Source organism: Macrosteles quadrilineatus, unplaced genomic scaffold (assembly GCF_028750875.1).
Source record: "Macrosteles quadrilineatus isolate MER2022 unplaced genomic scaffold, UCM_ALF_1.0 Scaffold_9__3_contigs__length_116548681, whole genome shotgun sequence".
Lineage (NCBI taxonomy): Eukaryota > Metazoa > Arthropoda > Insecta > Hemiptera > Cicadellidae > Macrosteles > Macrosteles quadrilineatus.
Window position 1 is genome coordinate 42,284,159 of NW_026542602.1, and position 21,223 is coordinate 42,305,381.

Here is a 21,223-nt window from a genome sequence, read left to right on the forward strand (position 1 = left end):
TCTTATTTTAGAATTTAATAGAGTAACTCTCAGAACCATCTTGGTTGGTAAAACAAATTGTATTGTTATATGTTTCAAAAAGTATCGTTTTAGATACAATAAACAACAACTCATTCTAGGTTACTTGACTCTAGTAAAAAAAAAGTTTCAGTGAAAATTAGTTTGTTTCGTAAAACATACGAGAGTTTTCAAGTTTATTTTGGATAATGCTGGATTATCGAAATATATCATTTTATAGTCTCTTTTAGATTTTATTATTAATGCTATACTCTTCTGTGTTCTATGGATTAAAAATGATTGCTAAAGTCATCTAAAATAACTGGGTAATCCAAACAATGAAATCAGCTGTACTTAACTATAAATAACTTCTTGACAGCATTGTACGTATTATTGATTAAGAAAAGTAAGAAAGTAAATAAAAGAAACGTCTTATAGCACTTAAAAAATATATTCACGCTTATACTGTTACTCACAAGACGGTAAATATACAAAAAAAAATGGTAATTGGTTTAACTATAACTCTTTACTTACATTGAGTAACTAAATTTACAAGTCATGACCATGAGACAATATACAAACAGACCTGTGCAGCATTTGCCTCCAGACAATCATCATTTGTAACGAATCATAACTATTCTGGTAATGGAGGTATACGTCCCAGTAAAGTACAGAAAAACAAATTGCACTGGAAAATTGTATTACATTTGCCAGTGAACAATATTTTCCATATTGTTCCATCATTTCAGACTACTTTTTTATGCTGAATTTAATGCTACAATCCGGTTTGCATTTTCATATTTGTTTTTTGAAATATTGGAAATTTAAGTAAGATAATTTTAATATTTCATCAAGAAAGCCTGAGAAACAAAAACGGATTGCGGCATTGAATTCAGCATAAAAAAGTAGTCTGAAATGATGGGTCACAACACCACCTTCATATTTAAATTAATTTATCACATTTCAAAATGGCAGATCCAAGATGGCGGCCAAAAAAATACACCCGTCATAACCAAGTGATAATAGGTCGACAATCAATGGTGGTGTATACTTATCTTTATCTAGCACTATTTTGAGATTATGGTCTTAGTTTGTAAATGCACAATGTTAAAATGGGCAAAAAATAAAGTTATAAAAAGTCCTCATAACTTTAGAACGGATCAAGATTTTTTAAAACTAATTGTGGCATTGTAATCACCGTAAAATTTTAGTTTGAAACAATGGGTCACAACCTTACCTTTACATTTGAAAAAAAAAATTTGTATCCAATATGGCGGATCCAAGATGGCGGCCAAAAATGTTTATCCAGTCAAAATGAAGTACTTACTTTACTACAATGATCTGACGTGGTCCAAAGTTGATATCTTAAGAAATGTAGAAAAAAGTAGGGGGGGAACTCATTTAAAATTCACCCTGTATAAAAAAAATATATAAAAGTTGTGATGTTTGGAAAGACATTGAAGGGATTTTAAGTTATTCATATGGAATATAGACTTCATTATTTTTTGCGAGTGAGAATTTGTTTGTACAACGAAGGCAATTTTTCAATGTACTATCCATTTTTTATGAAGATCCAACTCCTATGTCGTTGCTCAACACTTGTTGGATAGACTGCGTCAAATAAAATTTACAGTAATAAAACTAATAAAAAAATAACATTCTTATTTAACCAATATTTACAAATAGAAAAACTAGTGATGGCGGTGCATAATATATGGATTAATATTTAAAACTAGATTGTTACCTTAAATCAACTTAAAGGAGCATTTATTACACTCGAAAGTTGTTAGGCAACCAATTTTTTTGCATCAAAAAAGAAACTTATCATGAAAAATATGTTTGGTTTAGCAATATTATTTTCTTGAAATCTGACGCGAACCTTTCTTCGTTTAATTCGCAATCAAACGAAGCATGTTTAATTCGTTTAATTCGAGTAAACTATCTTACCCTAACCCCTCTCCAACCCCCTTTTCCACCCCTTTGATTTTTCATTTGAATCCACTCTTTATCTGACAGCATGTAGTGTGAGAACTCGTTTCAAAACGGTTTTGATTTGCAAGCAAATTACATCGTTAGTGTAATGGCGTACGCTGCTCTGTGATTGTGTGTAAATATAACATGCGACGAGGCTCGAGTTGGGAAAATTGCCTGTTTGTGTCCAAACTACACCTTGTTCCAGGCTATATGGTGTCAATTTTGAGGCCTGTGTTCACGGAAAAGGTGGTTGAAAGATCTATCAATACAATATAACCAATTTTGTGGTTTTAAAATATTTTGGCAACGAATACAATGTAAATGTTTTAGCATAAAATAAATATACTGTTACTTTCTCTTAAAGTAAAAATTTTTGTGTTTAGTTACCAAGTCAGGTACCAAAATTATGAACGTTTCAAAGTGGCTAGGATTTGGAATATTAATTGATGACTTATTTCTTCTTACAAACAAAACCAATGATGTATTTTTTCTTAAAATCAACTCTATTAGCTTTTTTAACATGTTTTGTAAGGCAACTTTTACTATCTAACGATAGCTAGTTAATGTTAGATAGCATCATTATTTTATACTATAATTGACTGATTATTAGTTAAATTTATTTTATTTATTTACCGTAAATGATAGCCAAATGATAATGGCGTTTGGGAGAGAAAATTATCCAGCCTGTAATCGAACCACCAACCTTCAGATTTGGTTGCAAGTACTATATCTACTTGCCTACCCAGAAAATAATTGCTTAGTTAGGTTGAAAATTTTATTTTTTGATATGAGAAAATGGTAGTATAAAAAGTTCTTTGTCTGCCATATGCAAATTAATAAACAATTTTATGATGCTAAAAAGGAATTAAAGAGATGCGTGTTATTTGAAGAATGTGACTTCAAAAGCCTTTGTCACTCCACTATTACCTTTTTACTTTATTCTGTGTAACATTTTTGTTCTTTGTACTTGTGCAGCTGAAGATGCCAAGCTGGGTAAAGCGTTTTAATATAGTTTTATTCTCATCAAACGAGGTTCAAAAGTCGTTATATGACTATAAATATAACTAATTCATTGTAGATTTTCAAGTGTGCTTTTCCATTCCTCCCAAAAAATGTTTGTTTCCATGATTAAATTATATTTGTTTTACCACACTATGATGTTTTTAGCTGTTTTAACATACGTCAGTTGGTGGTTGAAAGCATAGACAAAAAGAATTAATTTTTTTGTCTATGCTAAAAGTTACGTTTTGCTGGCCATGCCAGTAGTTGTCATCGTCATTTGAGGACCAAACAGGTTTTTACATTCCCTAGGGCCGCAAAATCAGCTGCCCGCTTACTTTCTTAAAACATGAATGCATATTAAATACACAATCAGTATCCATAGCAATTGCAACAGTTTTTTTTTTGTTTTTTTTTTTGCCACCGCTGTCTAGAAACGATTTATTATTATTTTTTATGATTCCTCAAATAATTTTTTCACAGAACCTTAAAGTTTGTAATCAACCTTTAACTTAGGTCTACAATGGAAACTCCATGTACAAATTCGAAACTTAAATTTATTAATTATAATACAAAACTGATAGTGAAAGAAAAGAAAAGGGGGTTCACAATAAATTGTACAAACAGTGGGAGATGAATTTACTTTAAAAACTTTAGGCTAGGCCTATTACAATGGTTTTAATTATTTAAGTTCAATGTTATAATTTACTGTAAGGATCTTAATCTCAGGTGGGGTGATCGAGCGGCATTTGAATTTAATCTTGTGATATAAGCCTAATTAAATTTTGTTTTAAAATATAAAATATGTTCGAATTATAGATTGGTTGAATTAATAATAATTTTGAATAAGTTAAGCTTCTATTAGTTCTTGACTTTGAATTTGAGTACAAATGTCCAAAGGTTGGGCCTAAAAAAAGTTGTAATGGCTTCCAAAGGGGAAAATGTCTATTGGAGTAATCTCACCAAAATTGATGTCTTCTTTGAAGTAAAGTTTTTGATGTTATAAATTATGAATGTTCGTCACAAGGATGGTTCTTCTTTCAACAAATTTCACTAATTTTGTCCGAATAATGTACTTTTTTTTATAAAATTTTAATATTAAATATGTAGTGTCTAATTTGCATCTTCATACTATCTTGGCTCTATTGGAAGTGATGATGGTCTGATGTATTGTTGCACTCACATATGTCAATGCCGACTTAATAATATAAAATTATAGGCCACTGTTTACACATATATATTATAACAAATTTCATTTGCTAGAGAGCTAAATTATAATTTTGAAAAGTTATTTAAATAAAATTATATAGAATTTGAAGCAACTTTGTTACAAAAGTTATAGGCTATTATATATTTACATAAAATTAGGTTATTTGAAAATTGCTATCTTATATTGTATTAAATTGATTACCTATTGGTCTGTTTGGTCAATTAATTACTATATATGGTTTGAAAAGGGATTGAAATTTACATAAAATGAAAAACATATGGTGGAAATTAAATTATTCTATTAAAAAAAATATTGGTGAAAATATTGAATTGTTACAAGTTGTAGTTCTGTTGATAAGTGTGCATTATTATTGTGGTGAATAGTGGTAATAGTGTATAGTGTGGTGAAAAATAGCGGTCGTACCACGGACCGAAATGGTTTTGGCCCTAGATACGAAATATACTATTATGGGTAAATCGCAATATACCTAAAAATAAGTTCAAACTAATATAAAGAATCGAAACTGATTTGGCTTCATGCAAACAACTGATCTAGAAGTATAAGCTTAGTACTATGACCCCTTTTCTCAGAAATGTATTCCAATTTGATCGTAGTCTTTGTCCTATTTTACTTAATGAAACTTGTGGTTTAGTCAAGATCTGAGAGTGAATTTTGATTGGATACTCATTAATCGTCGATCTACTCTAAAAAGTTCATGACTTCAAGTAGAGGTTAGAACATCAACATGTTTCATCAGAATGGTGATATCAAGAGGGGCGGTGTGAAGTTCCGTCAAAGGGGCCTCGTCAAAGATAACGTAAACACGGAAAGAACACAAGTTTCGTACGTGTTTTAGTTTTTTTCTGTCAACGTTCCTTTACCTTCGTACCATTTCTTGAATATATTGTGATTTTTCATCGCCATGTCTAATTAAATAAATAAAAAACATTGTTACTAGAACGTTCTGTTCCAATACCAAATACTTACGTTTAATATTTTCATCTGACCTTTTTTGTATGGATGCTAAGTATCTCCCCATATTCAGCAATGATTGTCAGGCGTATTTCTTATTATTGTTTATTGATACAGTTTTGTTGTAATTATTTGTTACTAGGTTTCAGAAAACAGACCTTTGAAAATTTGTTTTCTCATAAATATTGTGAAAGCCTGTACTTTTGATGTACGACCATCAAAAGTAAAGAAAAAAAGTATTAAGAAGAAAGTATAGACATATTTTCTATACAGTGTATATTTTTTATTATTAAGGGATCATAATACACATAAATTAGAGGCCATGCTTTTAAATGTTATAGTTGAATGGTTATGTAGTGAGTTACTAAGGACTAGTCATTTGGTTTAAACTAATCGTGGCAAAAAATGAGGTCAGTAAAATAATTACGCACACGCAGTGTTTGGGCCATTGAAAAAATACACAAATCAACAACACTTTTCATAAAATATGAATAATCCAAAAAAAATTAACACTTCAAGAAGTCCAAACAAAATAACTGGCAAAATTTAATATATCTGCATGTTCAAGAGGTAAAATATTCCCTCCAAAAGCAAGATCAATCCCGCCAGATCGATGGTGACGCCATAAGCCTATCACGTGACTAGCAAGCTTATGTGCGGCAACTGTTTGGAGAGTTTGATGTCGCCAGAGTGTTTGGAATAGAAATAGCCAATCAGGGTAAAAGGATGAAAGGATAGGTTGAGTATGGTATTTTACCTTTAAATTCGGAAGTACAAAATATGGAAATATGATTTTATAGTAATGACAAGAAAAATGAGACAGAATTTTTCTCTAGCGTGTTTAACTCAGCACCTCGTTGCCTTTCGTGGAATTGAACTTTTCTTCTTCCTCTTTAATTTTTGATATATTTTTCATCTGGTTTGAAAATTATAATATAGAGCGTTTATTGTATGATTGGTACAATCTAATTGTGGTCATATAACTTAAGTAATCAAATCAAACTGTTCATAAACAGGCATGCAACATTTGTAAATATATTATATATTATAATTTAATCCATCGAATTTGTTTGATTTATATGTTACCGTTAAGTATTTCTGGGAGAACTTTATTTTCTACGGGCCAAGATGATCTATAGTTGTTTCCAATGTATTTCTTTTCTTCCATACACATTGTTACAATTACTACGCATGAGAAATACCTGAGAATAGTTATTGAATGCTTACTTGGCTAAGTACTCAATAGGATCAATAAGAAACGTTTAACTATGACTTTAAACCAAAATAAGTTTATCTTCAACATGAAATATATGCTTAACCTTTATTTACGTGACAAATTAAGTAAAAGTAGACTACTCCCAATAGGAAAATTTAGTGGAAAAAACTCCAAGTTAGCGGTTAAAATAATTTTGCTGACAATTTGTGGTTTTAATAAAAACCTTGACAAGTTTTAGTTTGATATTGCAAGTAATATCAAATTACACATTGTAATTTTTAAATATCACTCCTTGTTCAATATTTCAAATACTATATTTCGTTTTTCATTATTGCTTTTTGCAGAAATTACTAAATATAATCTTAAATATGTATTAGATAAATTATATAGGACGTATTCACTGGAAGGTTGTGCTATGAGGCAGTCAATATATTGTGTCATTAATACAAAAAATACATTTATACTGGAATACATCACTGCATCACATATATTATGTTGAATCCTTGTGAACTAGTAACCTTCAAGGATTAAACCTTAGTCCCTTGACTAAGTTTCAGCCCCTAAAGTTAGGTTAGTTTATCTAACTACACAAGAGTAAACCTACCCTGTGGCTTGAATAGATTCTCAAATGATGGATTTTATCGTCACTTTTTTCTTGGTTGGACATTAAAGATAAATATTTGATGTGATTATTTATTAAAAATATTTTGTCCCAATCGTAAATTTAAAATATTTTATGGTAGGCTTGACCGCATATTGAGTAGCATGCACAAGATTTATTTATTTGATAGTTATTAAACTCTGTTAATACTATTACATATTGAATATTGGTCAATCGTTACCACTTGAACGATTAATTTGTATATTACTGACTTTTTAATTAAATGAAATCAATGGTATGTGATGTTTTGTGGCGTACGATCTGCTAATCGAACATTATTATTATTTAACCACAAACATCATAGAACTATTTAGCTGTCATTAATTTCAACGCGTGTTTTAAATTATTGTACATTAAATATATCATTGTATGTGATGAACATATGCAGACTTTAAATAAAAACATTTTATTAGTTGAAAGAGAAAGTTGGTATACAAAACATAATCCATTGCAACTGCAACTATAATCCAACTTACTTTAAATGCATTTTAAAGTAAAATTTGGAATTAATATACTAAAATAAATATGCTATAAAGAAATTCGCTGTATTTTACTCATAACAATGCAAATACTGTACACGAAATTCGTTATACAGTATGACTATAAAATAACTAATTTATTGAAAATTTGCAAGTGTTCTTTTCTATTCCTACCAAAAATGTTTGTTTTGATGATTAAATTATATTGTTTTTACCACACTATGATGTTTTTAGCTGTTTAACATACGTCAATTGGTGGCTGAAAGTTACGTTTTGCTGGCCATGCCAGCTGTCATCGTTATTTGGGAACCGAGCAGGTTTTTACATCCCTAGGGTCGCAAAATCAGCTGCCCGATTACTTTCGTAAAACATGAATGCATATTAAATACACAATTAGTATCCATAGCATTGCAATAGAATTGTTTTATTGTCACCGCTGCCTAGCAACTATTTATTATCATTTTTCTGATTCCTCAAACTATTTCTTCATATAACCTTAAAGTTGTAGTTGTGTTGACTATCATTGTACATTATTATTGTGGTGAATAGTGGTAATAGGGTATAGTGTGGTGAAAAATAGCGTTCGTACCACGGACCGAAATGCTTTTGCAGCTCTCGAAGTCGAGAACTTAAAAACTATCTCGAGAGGCAAAACCAAATTTTCGGCCCTAGGTACGAAATATACTATAACATGTTACAAAAATATTTTGAAGTCTTCCCTTTGACAGGGGGGCAGAGCAGTTCCAGTTTTGAAGCCTAGATTAGCCAATGTGTCAATGGCTTCAATGACAGCTTCCTCAGCGGTATGTGAGTGTAGATCGGAAACTTTCACAGATATGCCGACGTAAGGCTCGTACTTGTCTGGAAATGTAGTTATCAGTAAAGAACTCAGGACAGAGGTGTATTTAATATGCACTGAAGACACTAAGTTGTACCATTGACTATTGGAAAGTCCGTGTATTCGACAGGAATCTGTAATTTAGATCAGCACAATCAGTCTGTGACACACATCAACTGCAACAATTTTGAAAAAAAAAATGGCTACAACTTTTACATCAGGATGGAATGTCTAGTTTTATCAATAGTCAAACAACACCCAATAAAGAATTTATATTGTAATTTTCAGCTGTGTATATATGTTAGCAAGGTATTCACCAAACTTATTGGTATTGTTGTTGTTCTTGTTGTCATACTTTCATTATTGGATTGTTTGTTCTCATTATTGATATTGTCATTCTAAAGCTGTACAAACATTTGTTACAACATTTTAGTTCAATATATCCTTATTGTACCTGGTGTTACTGTGGAAATAAATTAATCAAATTGAAAGATCAACTAAAGACCTAGTCATAGTTATAGTTACCTAATTGGTATTGTTTATATTGTTTTATATAATAAGACCATAGGTGTGTAGGTTAGTGTCTCTGACAATACAGGAAGGGCAGGTTTAGTCCATGGCACAACCACAAAATACGAGTGGTTAGTGCCGCTTTCCTTAAGACCGTTTGAGTTACTTTTTTCAAAATTCCACTGGCGTTCAAAAGCAAGCTATTTAAACTAACCTCATGCGAAAATGTATAGTTTTTCACACCCGTCATGATGATTTTCCAAAGAAATAAAATGACGGCAAAGTGTCTAAATACTTTCTTCCGTTTCAAACGTGTTCATGATTCAATCATATGTAATGAAGAGGAATTGTAAATTAGTAGATTAAACATTTGTGTAAAATTGTACAAGTTTGAGTACACACCTATGTTGGATACCTTGCATTGCCAGAACGCCGTGACGTTATTCTTCTGTGATATAATGTACTGTGTGTCATCCGCCTCCCCATGGGCTGGAAAATGTTTGCATTTAAAGATTAATTTTAACTTCAAACCTTTAAAACCAGGATAGTATGAGGACAATATGTACAGACCATAAAATAAAATTAAAAGATAGCTAGACAAGTCTAATAATTAATTGTTATCTAATTGACAAAAGTACAAAATAATTATGTGTGTATCATGAGGTAGTATGATTAAAGTAAGGGATTACTTACAATATAATGTAATCACACCATTATCCTCTGTTTGGAAATAGCTTACTTCTTCCGCTGACCTAGAAATTATAACAGATTAGTGTATCACTTATAAATTATGAGGAATGATTTCACTTCGTTTAATACAATAGTTATTTGTGTAACTAGGGTGCGAAAGTGGCACTTTGCACTCGCATTGCATGTTATATAAAACCTAAAGTTATTCTAAATCATATAAATAATTAGTCTTTCAAACACTACACAACACGTTTTTAGGTTAGAAATCCTCAAAATGTTTTAGGTATAAGTGACCTGCGTCATGCAGTCAAATAATGCATTAAAAACTAACCTGTTAGTAAACATCAGTATATCTGTAGATGATGTTTCGTCTCTGTCCAAATTCGTTGCAAAACAGTAAAGATCGTCATTCAGTTTGTCTTTTATGAATCCCCCACTCATCCAAACATATGTCACCATCCCCACATTCTATACATGAACACAACATATGTTTGAAATAATCAAAGAAGCAACCCCATTTAGGTATATAGTTAAGGTAAATTTAAAATGCTTTGGTTCGATTTCATTTTAAACTCTTAGTGTTCTATTATAAATTTCTTTCTGTAGAAAGATTTAGGGTGGTTTTAACTCTATAGTTGAAAAACTATGAGTGTAATTCAAGATTAATAACACAAAAATTTATTGTTTGTGAAAAAACTTGTTCACTTAAGCTTCTATAATAGAGTGTGTTTACAAAAAACATTTTTTTAAGATATAAGCTGATATTTCTGTTTAACATCACATGGTTTTTGAATGTTCAGTCTTGATAATTGGTACAGTACCACACTTAAAAATTGGACTCGGAACAAAAAATATTGCAGTAGAATTTTTAGAGAACTGACAACAGTAAATTTAATCGAAGATAAATTATTTTACGAATTATTTGGTCTTAAATAAACATAATCATCTGTAATTTGCTGAACATGTTTTAAAAACTGTAGCAACCTTGGATATGATGGGTTACAACAATTATATCGAGCCTGAGGATAATGGTACTGTAATATTGTTGTTAGTAAAACTACCCATCAATACAATACAAGTTGATTTACAAGTTTAATTAAAGAGATAATTTAACATATTACAGCTGCAAGGGACTTACACTCTTGAGTACATTTTTTGGAGGCTCGTCTCCCCAAAAGTCCCTGATGCGTTCTATAGTTTCAACCGGACACTCTGTATTGACAAGCTTCAAACAAACAATCAACGCTGACAATCTAAACATATCGTTGCTACGCTATCTTAAGATTTAATCAATAACTGACCACTGTAACGTGTGAAAAATCTATTACAAACTGGTGACGATTTAAATATACACAGTACAAATTTAGACCATATATTATTAATTATACTATTACTTTTCTATGTAATAAATAATCGGTTTCGTAATCTAGTTACTCACTCATTCACAAACCAAGCAAATAATTGGTCAAACGTAGGGTATATCAAAGTTAACGTCACAGTTAGCAATTAAGGTTTTGTAGTAATTTTTGACCGTTGTATTGGCATACATTTACATTAAAATTGTTTACGTCAAGCATTTTAAAGGGTGATCTCATGATGATTTTTGTATACAAAATATGAAAGTTATTAATCAAGAGTTTCCTTCAAATATTAAAATTAGAAAATTATGGATGCTTGTGAACTTTTCTAATGGTCAAGCGAGTTAAAACTACTGGACCAATGTTACTGAAATGTTGCAAGAATATAGCCAATACGCCAGATAGACACAAGCCTATTTTCATTTTGAAATTCAATAAAAATATAATTTTACTAACTGAGTGTTCAATTAAAATTTAATTTTACTAACTAAGTGTTCAATTAAGTTTTGGTTCTTAATCAATAATGGTTCAGTAACTATTTTAAACGGAAGATCAAAAGAACAACATCGTCCTCTTCAGCGGGCGAAGAGGATTCTCCTACAGAGAAGTACGGATGTAGCGGCTACTATACCCGTAAAATGATATTGTGCTCAAGCAACAGTAGAAGTATAACGTGATTTAATGTTGTTATTATTTTTATTTATTACAGTAAACAATTGGTTATACGAATTATAGTTTGCAAAAAGCCGCTAAAGTCTCAAAAGGCGTGTCTGGAGCTAACTTTGGATAACAATAATCTAAAACTTATATTTTAAAAGTGTACCTTATTTTAAAGCTATTAGCTAAATAAAATTATGTTGACGAAAACGATTACTCATGTAAAATAGTTTTCAAACATGTTTTAGGTTTTACCTGTTTATAAAGTATAATAACCTCAAAATCATGGGAAAGTACAGGTAGATGTATTTCACTATAATTATTTATAACTATGTCTAAATTTTGTTCAATGGTTAGTAGAAATCAGCTACATACCAAACTTAAACAGAAAATGTATCTACTTTTTCCATACTCACGTCCATATAATTTATTTCCAAGGTAATTATTTACAGGATAAAATGTTCCCAGACAAAATGTAATGTAAGTTTAGCCAAGCGCATCTCATAACGCAGCATGAGCTTGCCCCTGATTGTGTGTGAATATTACATGAGATGATGATGAAGAGTATCAAACTGCTCACATGAGCTAATGTTATGCCACAGTAAAGTGCAAGTTATTACACCTATGGGGCCAGTGTAGGTACTTTTAAGGATCGTGGTTTAGTGGTTTGCAAATCTCAATGAGTTGGATTAAAAAACTTATTGTTGCATTATTTTATAACTACACTGATATGTGCCAACTTAGATTTAGTGGCGTATCAATAGCCCGTCTTCATAATATTATACTTACTATACCATACTAATATCAAAATAATATATACTTAGAAGACAAAACTCAAAATCAATATCAACAAAACTCAACATTTTTTAATATCTAGCAAACCTATGAACTCGTTAAATTAAATGTAATTTAAATAGATAATTAGTCTGACAAGTTGAATTCAATAATGTGTTAAAAATAGAATAAGACATATATAAATTGGCTTAGGTTGCAGGTTTGCGGTGACTCAGGTATTTTTAAAGCATCAATTTAAGTAAAATTAAGTACGGGGTTCGTTGATTGTGTATTTTTTTAGTTTTTCAGAATATGTAAAAAAACGGAAGTTATTATTAAATTTATTTGTTCAAGCCAATTTTTAAGTTACCTCTATTTCAATTACACTTTTCAGTGACAATACAATTTATGAACTGTGGCAAGGAGTTGACACTATTTTAAGTAGGCTATTATAAACGATTTAACGATACTAACACGAGTTCACAGCTGTATAGGTATTAAATTTGTATATTTATTTAAATAAACTGACTATCTCTTGCGAGGAGTAGGGTGCAAACATGATCCGAGCCGTCTCTAAACGTTTTTGCATAAAATGCTCTATTTCAACCGCCTTGGCTTTAGTGTTTGTTTGGTTTAAATGTCTTTGAAAATGACTTAGTTATGGATTGTTTTTGCCGCTACGTTGGCTGCCTTTCAACTCAGCTGTTGTGAGATGGCCAGATGTCTGTACTATAATGAGCATTATTATGTGTACTATTATTATGCAAATGGCACGAGGAGTTGTAAAACACAAAACAAAAGGATGGAAAGGCTACTGAATACCCAGAAGTTGAATAAGATAAATCTGTTTACGAAGCTATCGTCACTTACAAATTTTCCGGGAACAATAAGTAGTATAATGAAGAGCCTAAATGAACATAACAATCTTGATCAGTCTTCTATTTATCATAATAATTTTGGGTTTTCTAGCATAGTGTAGTAATAAGTAAAAGTAAAAATGTGTTTTTTGTTTTAAACCATACCAAATATTCCAGTTAAATTTATTTTCAGAAGGTTTTATGCGAAAACGACCTCTGATGTCAATAACATATTTCTATTACTACATTTATCAAAACAAATGTATAGATATTTAATAAATAAAATGAAAATCTTAAAGATATTTTCTCCATTACTTAGTTTTTATTTTTGATATAGTAAGATTTATTTTTTAAGGGTAAATAACTTATTATTTCGTTTAAGTTTTATTCAAAACTAACTTTTTTGAATGAGGACGTTTTTGCACCCAAGTCCTCTTTTAAATTTTTTTTAAATATTTTCCACTAATGGTTGTAAGCTAAGAACAACATGCCAACTTGGGGATTCAATATTTTTTAGCTTAAAGAAATTTGTCAGATATTTCCGGTTGTATTGACACATAATCCTACTAAGGGAGGATACATCCTACTTTACTCCTACAAACTTTATTAGCCAATTGTTGATGTTCAATTGATTGTATCAAACGTGTTTTCCTTCAACTGTCATTCGTTATTTCAATCCTCTACTTGATATTAGTTACGGATAAGTCTACTTGAAAGGGCTTGAATAACTATATAGCTTGATCTGTTTGAAGTGAATGCTTTTGTCATTGACAACATGAAAGATAATCCTACGTCGTCATACACAGTCGCATGTGACATGTGATATGTTCCTTTGAACTCTGAGCTTTGACAGAAAACATTGTTATTTGTCGCGACATCTCTTTGATTTGTCAATTTACGTTTGAACTTTTCACATTCTAGAACTATTAAGTATCTAATGGTATTATCGTTTTTACTCTAAGAAAATAATCTACTTCGTAGAGAATAGAAATATGTTTACATTGTTAAGTAATATTGAATGTGTTGTTTTTTTATGTATATATGCACCAGTGCCAATTATTTTTTTATTTTTATTTTTGTATTAGATTGTAATAGAACCAGTGGACTTCATATTCGAAGGCTTACACTATAACCCCTCGGCTACTTAGATAAAAACGGATTTGTAAAAGGAGTATATGATTTTAGTCTTAAGAAGCTTTATGGTACATGTGTAGAATCACTTTGGTCATTGTAGCAGTAAAACATTAAAGACGGACTAACTTCGTTCTCAATATTTAGGTGGTTTTAGGGGAAGAATACTACCTTCACTTGACCCTTACCTTTAAAATGATAGCTCAACAGCTGATTTAAGCAACAAACATTCAATTCAAAATGGTGGTGGGGGAACGCCTAAATATTGTGAACGTAGTATAGTAGGTAATGTCTCTCTTATCTATTATATTATCAATTGTTAGCTGTGGCTTGTCACGTGCTCAAATGATAATCTCATTTGTAATATGAGAGCTAATCCTACGATGCTCGACAGTCAAATTTCTCATTCAGCTTAGAACCTTGAAACCTTCAGCTAAACGTATCGTTGTTTGTAGTGACGTCTCTTTGATTTGCTAACTTTTATAGAAACACAAACACAAAACTTGATATAATTTTTGAAATTATAAATAGACACATAGTTGGCACTTTTATAAGATTTGTATATGTTTGGTGGTATCATGGATTTCAAAGTATCTATTAATAATATTAATGGGCATGCATGTTTCTTTAAACCTTTTTTCAGCTCGTGTACACCGTAGGGAAAATATACGCATACTGTTAGAAAGATATCTTTCTGTAGATGAGCAGAATCCTTTTATAACTTAAAATAGGCACAAAAAATAAACACAACAAATTAATTTAAAATGTAAAAAACCATTAACATTGCCATTATGGGTTTCCATGCTGGTGACGAAATAACAACGAAATATAAACAGAAAATCAAAACAAATGGAAGAAATTCCAATCACATGTTTTATTTACAGTGGGGGGAAAACAGAAAAGTCTCTACAGTACATATTTTTGGTCAATTTCCGACCACTGGACGATTTCTAGTTTTAATAATACAATAGCTTTTTATCATAAACCCATCTACACTGAGAATTTTGTTAAAATAATAAACTAGTGTATTATAAAAATGAGATTGGTAAAAGTATTCAAGGAACTTTGAGATTTTACTAATAAACACTCTAAACGCTCTAAAGTTTTTCAATTTTTATGACATAGTGACAATGTTGGTTGAAAATATGACAGGGTCCAAACGCTCAAAATAAAAATATACTTTTAACATTTCGAAGGCGACTAGAAGCGAACTTCGTTACGTATACATGTGGAGAATTTAGTTGTAATAGCCAATGTTAAAATGTATGTCCTTAACTGTAAAAGGGTAATCCCTTAACTTAATAAATAAAACAAATAATATTTTATGGAGGAGATTGCCTAACTCCTAGTCAATTATGTTTATATGCCATGTTTAACTTTGTTAAATGATTTTGTGTCTGAATTTTATTAAATAGTTTTAATAATCTTAGTAACTATTTAAATCTAAACAATAACTACCACTAACCTTACATGGCCATAAAAAGTTTGCTCAAAGTAATAAAGGTATAGAGACATGTTATAAAAAACTTGTAAAAACTTGAAAACCAAAACTAATTCAATCACTTTTATAATTAATGATGAACAGACTTTCCTCTAATTTTTACACTATCCTATGTTTAGTGTATGATTTTAAATCCATACAAGACTTGATCCTGAAACATTCACACTCTCTTGACTTGATTAAGTTGGTAATACGCCTTAAGTTATATAATGTAAGTGGTTAAGTTGGGCCCAAAGGGGAAATACATTGGCACTAGGCCAGTAAGGTATCCAAGTTTAACTTGCACTTCTCCCATAAACTGGAATCCTAGGTTTCTACTTTGGTGTTCAACGTGATGCTACGTTTACTGTTAGTTACACTTCGATCAATATACATCAAAGATACTTTTGAGTTACTTAATTGACTTTTTAGATTAAAGTAATTGATTGGTAGATGTTTACCATTTTGATTAAATACTAAACTCTACTTTCGCATTGAAATGCATTTTTGTAAATCACACAAGTATGATTTCAGGTAAACCATTAGCACATTTGGTAAAAACAGTAGCTGTTTTTGCTAAGGGATTTCTTACAGACACCGTATTTAGAGGCTTTGGTTTGAATACTTTTATTGAATGACTTTTGTTATTTGAAATCTTTTGAAGCTGTGCAGCTACTATAGATTTATTCAGTTATTGGACTGACAGTGGTTGTTTGAAACAAGTTACAAAACAAAGATATTCCTGCAGCCTATAAGAAAGAAGAAGTTAATGAATGAATATTACTGACATACCGTTCGGTGTGAATATTAAGAACGAGGTTTTCATTGTGGTAAATTATTTGATTTAAAATATATCTTATAATTGGAACAATTTTCTTCACCACAATTGGTGGACATTACCAGCGAAAAATGTACAGCTAATGTCCTCAACTCAATCTGTTTTTACTTTTTTTTATTTCTCATACGGTAAAAAAGAACTGCAATCGTAAACAACATATGTTTTGAAAAATGCCATATTTTAGTAGACTGCACTGCTTAAGCAAAGGTGATTTTGAATGCCCTATGATTTTTTCACAATTAAAAAGATGTATACCACTCTTTCGAAAGGTTCTTGGGTATATTAAATCACGTGGGAAAAACAAAAATAAGTCCTACTAACCTCCAATTTTTGAAATGTTTTTCTTCGGAAACATTAAGCAGTTTTGTTAACAGCAAGTAAGTTACAAAAATCTACAAAGTTAATTAGGGAATGTTCTCATTCAATATTATTTACTAAATAAAAGGGTATATGGAGTTATCAATATTTAATATGAGAACGCCGTTGGTATCTCGTAAAGAATTTACTTCAGGGAACAACACACACCGTTTGTTTTCCTTATAAAGCAAATATCAAAACGCTGCGCTGTCGTGGACATTCTATCAAAGCCGTCAATTGCAGCTACCTATAACATGTTTATCTTTTAGTCCAAAAACAATGTTATCTCAAGTTATGACTTGTTTGCTGCGTCGTAATTCTACCTTCCTTTCTACACGAATTAGATATTTTCATCCACATTTTGAAACCATCATATTATGTAAATGAGATCGCGACTATAGTAGAAACTATCAATTACGTTTCTCAATCAACTTTAGCACTAAATACTTTGTAAAATAACAAATGCCAATGTATTGCAATCAGCTGATCAGGCCACGACAGTTGTGATATCAGAAAGTAATAAATACAGCTGGGATAAGGTAAGGGCCTAAACATACATACATTATAACATGAGGTATAAGCCCCTATGTATTTTTGCCCATAATCAAGACTAGACGACTTTAATGTATAACATTAAACGGACGAAAGTTTTAGACATTTGGGTTAGGAATGATCGAAGGAGAGAAAAATTACAAATGAAAACTTAAAATAATGAATTGCAGCATTTGCAACACAATGTACAATTTCTGAAAATTTTTCAATAATTTCGTGTATATAAATTCAAATTCAATTTCATATATATATTTATTTATGATAATACAACATCTTCACCTCGCCAAGTTTACAAAACTTGTTGGCGAGGTCCAATTAATATACAAAAATTAACAAACAGAATTTATATTTTTTTCTTTTTTTCCTTTTTACAAAAAGATATTTCTAGCGCTACTAGTTCCATGGCGGATTGTGGCAGGCCCCTGTCTATTCAGAATAATTGTCAGCAGGAATACACAATTCTAAATATAGTTTGAAAAATTACTATATTATCTATCTGATTTATGATCCATGCATTATATTCCGTTGTCTTTGTTTTCCTGGTACATAGACCAGGAGATTCTAAATATTGAAGAGGCAGTGGCTAACGTTAGAAAAAAGTAGAATCGTTTTTTCCTTGTTTCCTACTCGTTTTGGAATTGAAATATACACAAAGAGACATACATTATCTAAAAAAAAGACCTCATGCGTATGTTCTTTAACCAAACACTTGATAAAGACAATTATACAACTCCTAGGAGAGTTGTAAGCAATTTATGGGCTACAGTTCAGATAAATGCAAAAAACATCACACGCAACCAGTATTCACATTCATTATCAAATCAAATTTCACTTAGAAGCAAATTTGCTCAGTTAATATTCATGGGATCATAAACAGTGCAAGTGTCTGGTGGATTTAACCAACACCAGTCGTACAAGGCAGCCCCGCCTAGTTGCGTGTTGTAGGTGTACAAAGCTAACTTACAATCTGCTTTTGTTGTTAATCGTTTTAATAACTGGTTTGAGGAGGAAAGAATTTTGTAAGTAGGCCTAAACAATGTACACAAATTACCAACAGACGACGTAGTCCTTTAGTGTTTGTTTAGCCAAAACAATATCGAGTTAGCTAATGAAATAACACTCAATAATATTTAACTTTTTCTAAACAACATCTATTGTACTTTGTTCTCTTCTCAATCTCCATCTTAATACTACAATTCGTCGATATTTTTAATTAAACATTTTTAATAGTTCAATTACAGACTGGTGCTGGGTTCAGAAAATATTATTCTCATGACTCAACTATGATAAGGATACAAAAGTATCAACCTTTAACATTTTACCAAATACTTTTATATTTTACCAGTTCACTACTTATAAAAATCCTGGGACAATAAAAGTTCAATCAAATCATTACTCATTTGCCTTGCTTAGAATCTTGCATTTGAATAATATGATAATGATAATAAAGAAGTTAACTAGTGTTGTGGACTTAGCGTACACTACTTTACCTACGACAGTGTAAACTAAATCACTACTCATAAATTATAAGAGAGGTTATGTATTCTTATAACCTCTCATTGAATGATGCAACGGAACAATGTACCAAACACTAATTGCACCACTCAACAATTAAATTGGCCTGAACAGCTGATTAGTTGAAGTTCGAACAATTACATATTTAATTCTTCTCTCTCGATCCTTGAAACTCATTGGTCCGTTATGAGTAAAACTATGCTGTTATGAAAGTAAACAATGCTTAGTGATACTTTTTAATTCTAAGAATTGAACTCCAAAGAATGGTCTCCAAAGAGCACTAGCTAGTTATGAGTGCACTTGTGTTATTGGGATGATTTTTGGTCTTTTATATAATACATGAACATTTTTCCTTAACTCATTACACAATCTTTTTTTTTAGAAATGATTAGGTAACTTTTTACCTATAATTATTGTGTTGATTTTTTTCAGTAATTTACTCTAACGCTTGTAAGTGTGACTTTTCACCTACTCAACGTGTCCTGTATGATTATAATTATAAACGAAGGATTTAAGCCACATTTACTAACAATGGCACAAACCTCGCCCTGCCCAGTGTTGGCTTTTAGCCAGGGACTCGTTCTGCCAACTTTTGTAACTAATCGTTAATTTGGAAATATAAAACTTGCTTTCCTCTAAACGCCGTTTTCGTTATCTTAATCCGTTTTAAACGTACAGTTTAATACGTATTACGGCAAGTGTGATGACAACTCAGTGAACAAAAATACTGTATAGCATGATCTGTATGTGTGTGGATGATATTGCTATTGACACCATGATAGCTAATCCTAAGTTGTTGGACAGTCAAGTTTGACATATCGAGGACTCGTATTTTATTTGAAGTGGCATCTCTTCGATCTTCTAAACAGTTTTAAAAATTGACTTTGTATGATAAAATAGAATAATAATATGAGTTTGAACGCTTTCTATGTAAAATACAATGCATGCAGGTTTGCTGGTCCATTTAACAATGAACGGAAACTTTAAATTGCCAACCGTTATGGATAATCGGGTAGAATATAATGTAAGGCTGTTTTATTATGCATAACCTGTTTTATATTTATTTATTTGTGTATTGTTTATTTATCGTTTTTTTACATTTTTGTCAAATATTAATAAAACATTTAGTTTTTGCTGATTAAACAACTCGACTTCATGAAACCTCTCATGATTTTACCACGCTTATCACGCATATTATGAGATATTTCTCTTCATAGCTTCATGGTCGTCATAATATTTGTTTAAGCAAACATATTATAGGACTGCAAAGACTCTATAATATGCATGTGGCTGTGTAACAATTGTTTATTAATTTGAATTTAAGTTATTTATTTATTTAATAAGGTTTCTTGAAGATATCCCGGGATATTTGGTTACGAAAGACATTGAAGCAATGAGAATTGTTTATAATTATCTGTAATCGGTTTTCAAGTTACGGTAGACAAACGACTCTTATTTAGTAAAAGATTTAATATAGGTAAATTATATGGTTAGAGGATAAAGTCAGTCAACCTGTATGGTCAAGTTATTGAAGATGATTCCGACGTATTAACTACAACTTAGATTGAACCAGGAATAAACTAAAATGTATCTTTTGACTCGAGTCATAAGATGTTTTGAGTTGATAATGAAATTGTGTTTTTCTCACCCAGTGGTTAGCACTGAAGACTGAGAAGAACGGAGTTTACTCCCAACATTTCTGTACTGCTTTGCCTTACAATATTTTGTAGTGACATAATGCCTATGCAGCTCGTATAAACAAAATAGGGCATGAGGTGAGTAGGAAGATTAGTCTCAACTATACAAAGGATTCCAGCAAAGACAATATCAGCTGATATTTATTGGTCTGTCCTTAATACAATATCAGCATACATTGACATTTCTGACCCTATATCTATATAAGCCAATAACTTGCCCTTCAAAATGCAATATTAGCTGACATTGACTCGACATCAGCTCAAAATCAGACACAAAATCATCTGACATTGATAAGCCTGACCTTGACTCGATGTCAGCTCAATTTTAGACACAACATCATCTGAAATTGATAAACCTTACCTTGATTCTGGATTAGATTATTCCAGGGATTCGTATTGTCTGTCTAGATGTAACACTCAAGCCCTAGCATGGATACAATATAATAATACAGACTATTTTA

The 21,223-nt window shown here is 31.0% G+C and overlaps 1 protein-coding gene across 1 annotated transcript; it reads right to left on the minus strand.

The window, feature by feature from the left end:
* Positions 1-8,202: 8,202 nt before the first annotated feature.
* Positions 8,203-10,812, minus strand: LOC129003354 (uncharacterized). Its single transcript, XM_054431645.1, has 5 exons — positions 10,685-10,812; positions 9,878-10,014; positions 9,550-9,608; positions 9,259-9,345; positions 8,203-8,369 (listed from the first exon to the last, which is right to left on the minus strand). The coding sequence occupies exons 1-5, from the start codon at positions 10,805-10,807 to the stop codon at positions 8,203-8,205; spliced, it is 573 nt and encodes a 190-aa protein (XP_054287620.1). The 5' UTR covers positions 10,808-10,812.
* Positions 10,813-21,223: the final 10,411 nt, after the last annotated feature.